General features: G+C 38.0%; 1 protein-coding gene across 5 annotated transcripts in view; it reads right to left on the reverse strand.

Moving 5' to 3' along the window:
• Cep41 (centrosomal protein 41) overlaps positions 1-13243 on the reverse strand; it is a 45165-nt gene that overhangs the window by 12685 nt on the left and 19237 nt on the right. For 4 of the 5 annotated variants that reach the window (XM_069996775.1, XM_069996771.1, XM_069996774.1 and 1 more), the window contains 3 exons: positions 8516-8563; positions 4525-4586; positions 3258-3327 (listed from right to left, as the gene is read on the reverse strand). In XM_069996775.1, the coding sequence (XP_069852876.1) occupies positions 3258-3327; positions 4525-4586; positions 8516-8563 (180 nt within the window). Of the gene's footprint in view, positions 1-3257; positions 3328-4524; positions 4587-6292; positions 6502-8515; positions 8564-13243 lie in introns of those variants that run through there. The other variant, XM_069996772.1, reaches the window with a different exon arrangement.

The raw sequence follows: 13243 nt of genomic DNA on the forward strand, positions 1-13243 counted from the left end.
GCTCTTTAGTTAACAAAGGGTCATCTGCTCAGAGTAAATTACAAACAAGATACAATGTTTAATATGGAAAAGAGGTTTTCCTCTTATGGCAAACCTGGAAGCCCTGCGGCAATTCCTGCAATGGAACTACTTTCTACACTCTCTTTCCAGAAATAAAATGCTACGTCCTTTTGCATATATTTTACTTCCCACTCTTTTTTCATATGTCCTTGAGAATTCCATCCATACTGTTCTATGCTTTGGGGTTTTGTTTTGCTGTTGCATTCATTTTACTTGATTACAAGTAATCAAGTAAAGATATTTCTCCTTTGTTCCAACCTAGTATTTCTTCTACTGTATAGAGATATCAATTATTATTATTGCTCTTACAGATCATTTTTTAAAAAATAGATAAATAGGGCTGGGAATGTGGCTTAGGGGTAGAGAGCTTACCTGGCATGCATGAAGCCCCAGGTTTGATTCCTCAGTACCACATAAACAGAAAAAGCCAGAAGTGGTGTTGTGGTTCACGTGGCAGAGTGCTGGCCTTGAGCAAAAGAAGCTCAGGGACAGTACTCAGGCCCTGAGTTCAAGCCCTAAGACTGCCCCCCTACCCCAAAATAGATAAACATCCTAGTAAGAAAAAAGTGGGAAAGGGCATGTAAAGTCCTTAAAAGAGAGATAGGCACTGGTGGCACAGCTGTAATCCTAGCTACTCAACTGGATAAGATCTAAGGATCTCAGTTCTAAGCCTGTTCAGGCAGGAAAGTCCATGAGACTCTTAACTCCAATGGTTCACCAAAAAACCTGAAGTAGAGTTGTGGCTCAAGTTGTAGTGTCAGCCATGAGTGAAAAAAAAAAAAAACAAAAAACAAAAAAACCAGAACTAAGGGACAGTGCCCAAGCCCTAAGTTCAAGCATCAGCATAGGCACAAAAATTAACTAATTCAAAAGTCCTTAAAAGAAATATATACAAACAGTAATATGTGCATATATGTGTACATGTGCATATATGTGTGTAAACATAGCTCAATATTATCAAATAAATTAAAAATAAAATTATTACATACCATTTTCATCCATTGAACTATCAGTTATTTTTTTAAACGGTAATTACTCAGCAGTGGCTGGGAAGGGGAGACATTGTATTCCCCTTCACTCCTGATAGTAACAGTCAGGTATAGCCACACTGTGACAGTGAGGCAATGGTTCTACCTTTGATGATCTGAAATTTATCTTTAGGGAACAATGAGAGTTATAAAAGTACACACACACACACACACACACACACACACACACACATACACACACACACACACACACACACACACACACACACAATGTAGCATGTGAAAAACTGAAAAGAACTGCCCCAAATGGGAGAATAATTAAATTATGGTATATTCCCAAAGACAGATGTTATGTAACTACACAGTCATGCTGTTGAAGTCTATTTAAAAAAAAAGTTCATTAAAAGTAGGATAACATAATAACTCCACTCAGGGAGTATGGATTTGGCTGGGGTAAGAAACCAGGTAGGAAAAAGTAGACCAAAATATTCTCAATGGTGAATATTTGTTGTAATTATCTTTATGTATTTTTTGCCAGTTTTTACATTTACTAGAAATATATTTTTAAGTCAGGAAAAAGCATTAAGTATTTATAAAAGAAGATTTTTATAGTCTTCAAAGGTAACAAAACATGTATATAGATACAATCTGTTCTACAGGCACTTCTGAGTGAGCTATTATCTGTGTAGAGCACTAGAAAAACACTAATATTACTCTCACATTATGGAGTCCTACTTTACCAGAGCCTATTTTGCTGTACAAATTCATCTCAGTGGAGAAAATTGCTTGTGCCCATATGTTCTGGTGCTGCAATTTCAACAATGAATTAAAGGACAAAATGTAGGTGCTTATATAACCTGGTTAAAATTCAGAGTACTTGTATGAGAAGACTCAATTATCTCTGTTACAAAGAGCCCTTACTTCTTTGCCGTAGAAGAGGCATCTGTTAAAGATAAATTCCTGTCGTTTTCAGATTCTCTTTATTCTGCCTAACAAAAACCAGCCCAGGGAAATGACAGCTGAGTCCCACAAAACCAGTGTTCAGACTTCCTGAGAAACTTGTCTTTGAAATCAGAAGTCAAATTCCTGACCTACATCAACTTTAACAAACACATTCCCCTTCAGTAAACAGGCACGCATTGATTGCAGAGTACTTCAGGATAAAATCAAGACCTGAAGTCTGTGTATTCTTTCTGTGATAGTACAACTACAGAGGTTTTATTTTCCACTTGGTATTTAAGAAAGGAAACCTGGAGCCTGCTTATCTTTCCAGCTTTCCCTCTCCCCCAGTGCCCAATCCTCCCTTAGACCACAGCCAGACCGGACTGTTCCACTGCCTGCATGCTTGCCCGTCCTAAGAAGTGCCTTCTTAGGATGCCTCTTGGCTTATAACTTCTCATCTCTAACTCGCAACCCTCCAAGGCTTAGTTCAAATACCTCAAGGAGGTCTGCCTTGGTCTTCTAACTGGAAAGACCTTTCCTTCCTCAGAACACCCACAGCAACCTGCATCGTTTCCAAGAACTTTCCAGAATCCTTCATGATGAAGTGAGATGATAATGGTCACTACCAGAGATACATCAGCATCCCAGATCCATTCATTACAACCTTGGGCAAGTGACTTAATCTTTAAATCCTAGGCTTCTGTTTATGAAGTATGCCCTTCTTTGAGAATTGTCAAAGAGTTTAAATAAGAAAACTCATGTGAAGTGCCTAGTGATGCATACGCAACAAATGATTATTGCTTTCCATTCTTTCGTTAAATTCTGCCACATTAGTAATTTTATGTACTGTTATCAATCTTCCCTCACCCCACCACAGGTATATATACTTATATGTATACTCATGACTATGCATTCCATACAATCAGGAGCTGTTTTGTCATTTCCATAGTTTCTGAGCACTGAATTGTGTGACCATATGCATATAGAGGCACTAAAATTTTGCTGAAATAAAATAAATAGTATATTAATCACATCTGAAACATTGAAAGGTATATGTGTTAAAGCCAGAAAACCAGATGGCTTTCTTGGATAAGTAAGACTTAATGATTCAAGCACCAGACAGCATTTCTCTGAGAGAAACTATCTAATTCCAAGTAGACACCTCCAAGTCCAGAGTGCCTGTGAACACACCAGGAAAGATATATAGTGAGTACTGTAGTCAAAAGGTCAATCTGTCATTTCTTCCACATTCTCATTTCTCAATACCTTCGAGCCTCTGAATCTCCTCAGCTGTCACTTCCAGTGTTTGATCAGATAGGGAAGCTACCTGGATAACCTGGTAGAGAAAGAATAAAAGGTACAGACGTGTGGGTGCTTTGTTTTAAACAGAAACAAGTCTATCTTTTACCAAAACAGGGAAACTAAACATCAAAAATATCTTATTTAGGAATCTATCAGTATCCTCAACTGGAGTCTGAATTTCAGGCCTTTTTACTTTTTAAAGTGGTACTCACACCATAGATGAAGATTCCAGAAGAAAAGATTTGTTTAAAACATTACACTTATGGATTAAGATCTAAAAGATAATTTAGGACAAGATACACGAATTAGACCTTTTAAAATTGCATCTGTATTTATTCTTGCCTTTGCATGTCATTTCTTGAAAATGTAATTACTGACCTATAATAGAGTAAATGATAATGATAATTCTCTATATAATGAAGAAATAAATGTAATTATGTATATACTGATTAAGTATTTTATACCTTAACACATTGTTCTTTTTTTTTTTTTTGCTGGTCCTGGGGTTTGAACTCAGTGCCCTAGGCTCTGTCCCTGAGCTTCTCTGCCACTTGAGCCAAAGCGCCATTTATGGATTTTTCTGAGTAGGTTATTGGAGATAAGAGTCTTATGGACTTTCCTGCCCAGGCTGGCTTCAAACCTGGATCCTCAGATCTCAGTCCCCTGAGTAGCTAAGATTACAGGCATGAGCCACCAGTGCCTGGCCATACCATTCATTTTTAAAACAAATCTCAGAACATAGTTCATATGTTCCCAAATCCAAGTTGAATCATACAAACACAACTCTTATTTGGGGCTGCTGAAATACTTTGTCCATAATTTTCCAATGAAAGAAGAAAATAACTTGCCCAAAGTAACAACTCATAGAAGAACAATTTAGAAGAGTCATAAGAAAGGGGAAATCACTTGGTTTCCATAGGAAAAAATATATCCAAACAACCCTGAATCCAAAATTATAGATTCTAAATATCAAGTTAAATGTATAATGAAAAATAAAGTTGAAACCATAAATCTGATGAACAGAACATACCTTCTTTACAGAATTCTTACAGAAAAAAACAAATTCCACCATCCTCATGAAAGAACATACACACTACAAACCAACTTATCCATTCCCAGGTGAAATGCAAGAATCAGAAGCAACCCCATTATAAAGAGTCCTACAGCTACATTTAGAAATGCCATGTAGAGCAACACAGATTAGTCTTTACTCAACAGGAACGACACTTACCAGCTGGGCAAAAGTGGTAACTTTCAGTCTCTTGAAAAGTTCATCTTTTTTATATCTATAATCTGAAAAGCAGGATAATACAGATTGATTTTCCTTTCTTAGAGCTATTAATGCTTTCTAGTCATGGAGTTCTATCTTTCAATTCTCTAACAAGCTGATATAATATATATATATATATGTATATATATATATATGATATACACACATATCACGTTAAAATGAGGTGGAAAGGTTATAGTATCATTTTTTCATTTTCCTGCTTTTTTCTGTTCATAGGTCAGAAAGAATTTTCTTTTTACTGAGCTCCTACTGTAGCTATGAGTTTTATATAATCTGCCTCCAATCCCTTTTGAGAACAAAGCAGAGAATAAACACCTACAAATAAGGACAGAGACCCAGAGAAGCTGAGTTGCCCTGGGCCAAACAGCTGGCTAGGCATTTATACCCTACTATTCTGACTGGCTTCAAAAGACAGCAGTAATTTTCCTGTGGCTGCCAGCTCTGCTGGACACATAGAACAACACTTGTATATATGTGCAGGGCACAGGATGTGATTGGTCCTGACAATCTCATATTATTGTCAGTCACTCAATCTGTTTCTCTCTCTCAAATTAAACTACTCAGTTTGGCAAGCTGAGAAAATTCTAGATCTTTGTTGACAACAATGAGAATATATTTAAAACCAATAAATGATTTAAATGGTAAATTTATGTGTTGTGTATTTGCCACAATTAAAATAAACTAAAAACCAGCCAATCAATATTTAATCAGTACTACACTTATACTTTTGAGCTATAACCCAAATGGGGACATTTTTTATACTTGTGTTGATAATTCTTTCTATCATATTAAACTGTAAAAATTGAGCTGATCTCACTGTTATCTAGTATCTACTTATAGATGCAGGTTAGAAGTTAGCTTCCTTAAACTTCTTTGAAGACAACTAGTAATAGTGAAGAGTTTTCAGCACTGTACTCTGAAAATCCCTCCTTCTGCTAGGTTTTTTATTTGGGTATCTCTAACTCTTTAAATACAGCTTCACTATTAAAGAAGTACTAAAGTTTGGCTGGATAACTGCTATGGCCTTTCCTATATATCTCATAAACCAAGATTCCTAGCAACCAAGGAAAGGATGACATGTATGTAAGATCATTTACCTGGTATCACTAATGAGTACCATGAATTTGCCAAAAACCAGCCCACACTGGATGGAAGAGGTTTACCAAATACCTTAATATTTATTAATCAGGAAATGATACTACCTTAAAAAATAGCCTTCTGTCCTAAAATGTCATAGAGAAATTTGGAAAAGAGACTATTACTCCTAGAATATTCTTAGAGCAGTTTCTTCTGAATATAACAAGGTAACAAACCCAGGGACAATAAAACTGCCCAAGTCTGCCAGGGTACAGATCCCAAAAGCTGAACAGACCCTCAAAAAGTACCAGTAAATACCCAGACCTTTCTCCTCAAATGCCACCAACTTGTGTGAATTCACTTATTAGAATCAAAACAGCAATAAATCAATTGGGAGAAACTGTCAATAGCTTTCAAGTAGTTTGTAGTTTGACATTCATCCATTAATATTCTTTCTGTATGGTTACATAGTTTGAAATACTTCTAAGCATAAAATGTACACCTTCAAATCCCCTCCGAATAGACACAGATTACACTAAGCAAACCCCAGGCTTTGCTATCTCCTGTGGTTGGTAATCCTGTGGTCCTTAGCACCAATACTGGCAGCCCCTTGCATAATGAGCATACATACCTGGTTCTGGTTTGGAAGGACAGCCATCAGTAGGACTTTCTGACATTATTTTTCAGAGATAAAAGATCAAACTAGACGTCTTAAAGTTAAGTTTTAAATTATATATAAATTTATATAAAGGATGCCGTGGTAGGTTCTGTCAGTCTGTCCTCCCAAGAGCGAACAGAGCTTTAAGAATGGAGCTTCTGCAGCGGGGCTTCTCTCAAACTCTGTGTTAGAGACAGATAATCCCAGCTCAGAGACACTATCAAGGTTTGCTTCTCTAGTAAGTGCAGGGTCTGAGTTGGCCTCTCTCGAGTTACTGGAAGGACAGAGACTTGACTATCTAGGATGTTTCACACTGAGTCCAACAGTATCATTTAACCACTAGGCCCCAAGAATAGGCTTTGTAAAACAGTCAATAGACACAGAGCATCTATTTTCCCTGGGCATAGTTGAAAGAATGTTCAGATTACAAAGGATTTCTGCGTTTTCAGGGTGCTGTTAAAATGCGTTATTAGCAAAGAAAAGGAAGTTGGACTTGAAGTAGAAGGCCAATCAAAGGAAGTAACAGAATAGGTTTGCAATTTCAGATGGACGTGGCAACTGAGGTAAGGCAAGCAAAGGGATGGGTCTAGGGTGTCAGGAAACAAGGCAATGTTCTCCTCCCTTCTGACCCAAGAGAACACACAAAACTAAAAACAGAGGAAGAGAAGACGATAGCTCCCAAACAGACCTAACAGAATTCTGTCCGAATGAGCCCAATGTGTGTGATCAAAGTGAAAGGAACGGAAGCCCAGAACTTCTTTAGAAGGAAGGAAGCATTTTTTTTTTCAAGGGCTCTGTTCCAAGATTATTTCTTTTGGGAGATGATCTCCATGTAAGTTTAGGTTTTCAAGAAATCACACTGGACTTTTAAATAAATGATTTAAGCAAAGGTTTTGACAATCTGGGCGGAACAAGGCATTTTGACGGGACAAATTTCTGCTGAAGACATGTGGGTTCACACTCAGCTACAAGTGGAAGGGAGTCAAAGAGACCACAAACCCAAATAGGAACCGGCTGGCTGTTCCTAAGGCCTGCTTTAGATAACTGAAGGATGGCAGCCATGAAGTGGAGGTGAGTACATAAGGTTCTTTTCATAATTTGGAGATTTGACATGTTTCATCTATACTTATATAATAATGTGAAATGTCTGAGAAGGATCCTGTTGGCATAAATTTTAAAAAGTATCTAATAATGCCAGCCAGCTCTTCTAGCTCAATAAGACAAGTTAAGGTATTAAGCAGAAAGCTGATCTTGAGTCCATATCTACTGTCTCAGGTTTTCCCATACTGCAGCAATTCAAAAGGAACATTATCATTTTAAATGAAAAGGTCTGCTGTGTTTAGAAGGAAAATTCTGGAGGATTCTAGATTTCAGATTTTTTTCTTCCAAGAAGAATCTACTATCACAGGCAAGTTCCAAACTGGGATCCAAGCACCTCTTTACTACCATTAGCTAGCTGGTCCTCTAGCATTGGGTTCTCTACTTAAGACATGAGCAAATCAGTCTTAGAATCAGAGATGATTTGACTACTTTAATTCTGGCCTTGCTGTGTACATTATCCATCAGTTTTGGACATATTGAAGAAAAAGATGATTTTTGTACAAGGGCAATGCATTCAGTGACTAGTATGATAACTCCACAAAATATTAGTTATTTTTTAGATTAGCTTTTGAAAAGGATGTGCATGAAATATGACTTTTAGTGAAAGGAAAACAGGCTGCAATGAATGGATAATGTAGAAGAGGAAGAGCAAACTCTTTCTTTTTCAGACCTCTTAGTCTTTCATGAATACTGTCTAAGTTATACTCATAAGAATGTTATTATGAAGAGAGATATTATTACCCTGGCCCAGGCAGACCAAAGAAGAGAGAGAAGACTAAGTACTCTCAAAAGGCCATGAAAACTGTAGCACAATAAAACTAACAGCCAGGGTACTGATTGTTTCAGAGTTCATTTCACATTCCCACACTTGTACTCCCTATGGGATGTAAGTTGGGCAGAGCTCAGACCATAGGCTAGTCTTAGGAGCTGGCCAAGAGGGTTCCCGGTGTCTCCCACATCCTTCCAGATCTGCCAGGCTCACCTGACTCCCACAGCTCGCCACACGTCAGCTGCAGAGCATAGTGCTTAGTGGATGACCAGCTTAGAGACAACTACAGCGTTCCATTTCCCCAAGCCATCAATGGGGTTACTCACTTTTTTTGATCTCTTCTAGCTTCTCAATGTATTTTGTCATACTGTTACCTAAAAAGAAAATAAGAATTTTAGGAAAGCTTTAAATGAAAGACAATGAGTACAGCTGTGAAAATAAAGTGAAGAGCAAGTACCCCCTTCTCCCCCAGCTTGCCTGTCCTATTCCTTTGGGACCTTGGACAGGAGACAAATGGGCCACACACACAATAAGCAGTCTTTTGGATGACACAACATCATTCAAAGATATGAAAGCAAAGGGGAAATGTTTTGGTTGAATATGTTTAAGGTGGGGTACATCCTGCCAAACATTTATCAGTCTCAAAAAACACTGATGATATTTTATATCTATCTTTGAATCTTTTTTCTTTTAGGAATCAAGGCTTTCCTCCTTCCTATATCTCCCCATAATGTGTGTGTGTGTGTGTGTGTGTGTGTGTGTGTGTGTGTGTGTGTGTGTGTGTGTGTGTGTGTGTGTGTGTGTGTGTGTGAAAAAGAGAAGGAGCAAGAAAGAGGCAATGTTCTTTGGCTGTGCAAAAAGTGTCCTTGAGGCTACCCAAGCAACCCTTTCCCCTCCATTTTGTCACCATGGTCACCTCCTCTCCCTGAAATTGGTGTTCTGCTATTCATGCTGATGTTGCAGCCTCAACCAGACCACACAGTCTGGATGTTCTATTCACCATGAATTTGATTTGCTAAGAAATAACAGCAGATTCCCACCACTGTGTGGAGGACCCCGCCCTTATGTTTTATGGTCTGGTTCTACAATAAGAGGTTCTAGCCAAAGTGGTTTGGAGAGCTTTCATACTTTAAAACTGCTCCAGGATCATTCTGGTTTCTGAATGAATTCAATTCTAGCTCTCAAGCCAGAAGCTATTATTTTTTTTTAAAAATTGTGCATGCTATGATTTGATTCAATTCAATATACCAAGCTGTATCTGGCACCTGAAAATATGGCAAAAGAAAAACATTCAAAATAATTCCTCATTTCTAAAATCATGCTCCTAACTTTTTAAGTCTTGAAAGGATTTAGACAGATCGACTCAATTTTAGATCAAACAAATGCTTCCATTTAATGACATTAATTGATACCTAAAAGGACTACTTTGGACAACTCTTTGTGTTTGGGTGAGAAGCAGAGGAAGAAAATCCTTGCTCTAAAACAATATACATTTTTTAAAAGAAAACACCTTATTTAGGTGTTTTCATGAATTCATGAATTCATTAGGGAATAAAAATCTAGTTCTTGTTTTGTTTTGTTCATCTTTAGCCATACACAGCCTGTATGAGGACTGGAAAGGAGGATAATCGGGCAATCCTAGACCCAGTTGTGTCCTTCAGAAGCTCCCAGAGACATTCAGTCAGTCAGAGCAGCTTAGGCCGGAGGCTTTCTCGAGGGACAATAAGTATGTCAAAAGAAGGCCCCAACTACCAAAGAATAGGATTAGAACCAAATGTGATCTTTTTTCTAGGTTCTTCAGCTCATAGCTGACCTGAGAAGTGACCAGAACTGCGGGATATCCCTCTTCTCCTATGCAACTCTGCAGCTAGGCCTAGACTTGCCTGTTGGAAACATAAGGGTAGAAGATGGCAAGTCAGAATGCTGTCAGCATGCTGTCCAGCTTCTCCCTATCTTATTTTTAGCATATATGACAGAATAGGTCTATGTTCTTGAGTTCTCCCAGTTGAGGACGTGGCACTTATCTGATTGGGTGAGGGAAGATTCAGGAAGTACAGTCAGAAAACTTAGAATCAACTAGGCTTACCAATATGTCCAGTGACTTCCCAGCCTCCTTGTTTCTCATATGGTTCACAAAACACCTGGCTTTTCCAGTTATTATCTTGCTGTCTTTATTACTACTACTACTATTATTATTTGCATTGCTGGAGAGTAATCCCTAGGCCTTATATATTTTAGGCAAGCACTCCATTCTAAGCTACACCCACAGCCCTTGTTTTAAAAACAGGATTATAAGGTAAATTTGTAGGAATTGCTACATCCTTCATCACAATGGATGAGGACCATTTGATGTTATAAATTCCCCAAGGATGGGAAACAACAGCAAACCCTCTTCATGTCATCTTTATTGTTAAAATACTGCATTACCAATCAATAGCAGTTTGACTAAAAAGTGTCTAAAATTAACTGTGACTGTCACAATGCTCTGATGTAAGCTGTCCTGCTCATCATTTGTTTTTCCTACTAAAGAAGAAGGCAGAAAAACAAAATCTCTTGCAAAGTTATGCAAATATTTGACAAAAGAACCCACAAATCTAAGGGGGCTAATTAATAAAAAAACTCTTTTCATTATAGACATTCATTCTCTCCAAGTATGGGGGAGAAAAGAGAACAGACAATTCCCACATTGCTTCCACTGGAGAAATAAGATGGTTGGATGCCTGCAATCCCTAAAAATGATTTTAGGAAGTATGAAAAGTAGAATTTTACTTTATTTTATACAAAATGTCTTATCTTACTGTACCTAATCCTATCAGGAAATAGTTTCTGAACACCTTTTGCAAAGACTGGAAATATATCAACTTCACAATTTATAAACATGTCTTTTATATAAAAGAAGCTCTTAACATAGCAGATAACTAATTTTTTTAAATCCTAAATTGTACAGTACTGCCCAAGTTTTCTAGATAAGAAAAACAAGTCAACAGCGCCTCATTGCTTGATGCCTAGTTTAAATTTCTTGCTCAAGTACTGAAGATGGCAACAACCTAACTGCCTCTTCACTCTGGCCTTAATTATTAAACCTGACAAACAGTCTGTGAGTCTCAGGTTCTCTAACACATCACTTTGTTAAGCTCTTCCTGCTGGAAGTGACCTTTTTCTTTTCTTAACTCCTCCAGCATTCTGCTTGCCACTCACAAGGCATTCATCACGGGCCTTGACTGGGCTGTCTTATCTACCTCATTTGACGGAAAGCCCAAGATTATTTATCTGTGTCCATTCACATGTGTGCGCGCGCGCACGCGCGCACACACACACACACACACACAAACACACACACGCACGCACAATCTTTATCTCTCCCATTGTCTGGTAGAGGAGACCCTGCAAAACAATTTGCTGAGTGAAATCTACCATCCGGATCTACCATTTGAAAACTCCTCATAGCAAGTTATTTTATAATATAAGTCATCACGCCCAAGCTTGAGCTTTTCCACACCTGAGTTTCTTCAAAATGTGCACTGCTTGATTTACATACCATTATATAATGTTGTGTAATTATGGTATACCCATACCACCCGTATTGACTCAGGCAACCTAGACATGTATAAAGTGATATTTATCTTCTAGCTTGTTTACCACTTAAGTTACAATGAAAGCTGTGGAACAAAAGTTTTACAATTAGAATCAAGAGAAAGAAACAACACAACTACATCAATAGTCCTGTGCAAAGGTAGAGTACAATCGATTCACTGAGTAACTCATTCATTAGATTTTTTTCCCAGTGTTTCTCTAATAACATTATTTGCACTGAATCTGTAAGAAAAGCAAGTGAGTCTGAGAACAGCAATCTAGACTGTGTAAGATTTATGAGGCACGAACTCAGTTGCTAAGAGACAACTTCATGGCTTTATTTTTTCTTCAATATTTCCCTCCTCTACAGCAAAGTTCTTTGGCTCAGAAGGAGCAGGAAGAGTGAAAAGAGACATAGTGGTCCTTTGTTAACCTTAATAAGTTATATGTATGTGCAGTGCTTTCTGGTTTGTCAAAGCCTTTCCCATGTATTTCTTCCTTTGACGTAAGAGACAGAAATAAATACCAAATAAAAGCAAATAAGTTGAGCTATTAGAAAATACTCAGGAGAAGATAAAGGAAGAAAAATGGAAATGATTAGTTTGCACAGAGATAACAAAAGGAAGTCGATTTCTACAAAAATTACAATAGGCTAGAAAAGACTAAGTAAAAGTCATTGGGAAGAATTTGAGAAGTTAAAGAAATGTAAAACTGGACTTACTACAGACCAAGTGAGAGTGTAATATGGCCAACAAGATTAGAAGGGACTAATAAGGAAGTGGCTTGTGGTTTGGTTTTAACCATCCTGCAGTGAAGCTCAGTGTGGAAAAACAGAAACCTACAGCGGGCTGGGTTGTGGCTCAAGTGCCAGCCTAGTAAGCATGAGTACCTAAGTTCAAATCCTAGTACCACCAAAAAGAAAAAAGATTAGAAGATCATGTGAAGCTGGGTACTGTTGGATCATGCTTACTACTCAGGAGGCTGAGATCTGAGGATATACAGGTATACACATGTGTAAGAGTCTTATCTCTGATTAAACAGGGGGGGAAAAAAAGCCATAAGTGGAGGTATGGCTCAAATGGCATACACCAGTTTTGAGGGGAAAAAAAAAAACCAACAACAACAACAAAAAAAAACAAGCAAGAACAATGAGGTCCTGAGAGCTCCAGTATAGACACACACACACACACACACACACACACACACACACACACACACACACACACACACACACACACACACACACACACACACACACACACACACACACACACACACACACACACACACACACACACACGATAATGTGGTAGAGTGCCAGCCTAGAACCCCAGAGTGCTGGAAAACCTGGAGAATACACAAGAACCAGTAGTGGTGGCTGACTGAATGCCAGCATAATACCAGTGAATGCCAGCATAATACCAGAAGCATAATATAATGCACTCCTGGCACAGTCTGGCAACTGTAGATGTTTGTAAGGT

Source organism: Dipodomys merriami, unplaced genomic scaffold (genome assembly GCF_024711535.1).
Source record: "Dipodomys merriami isolate MVZ:Mamm:240054 unplaced genomic scaffold, mDipMer1.0.p SCAF_5, whole genome shotgun sequence".
Lineage (NCBI taxonomy): Eukaryota > Metazoa > Chordata > Mammalia > Rodentia > Heteromyidae > Dipodomys > Dipodomys merriami.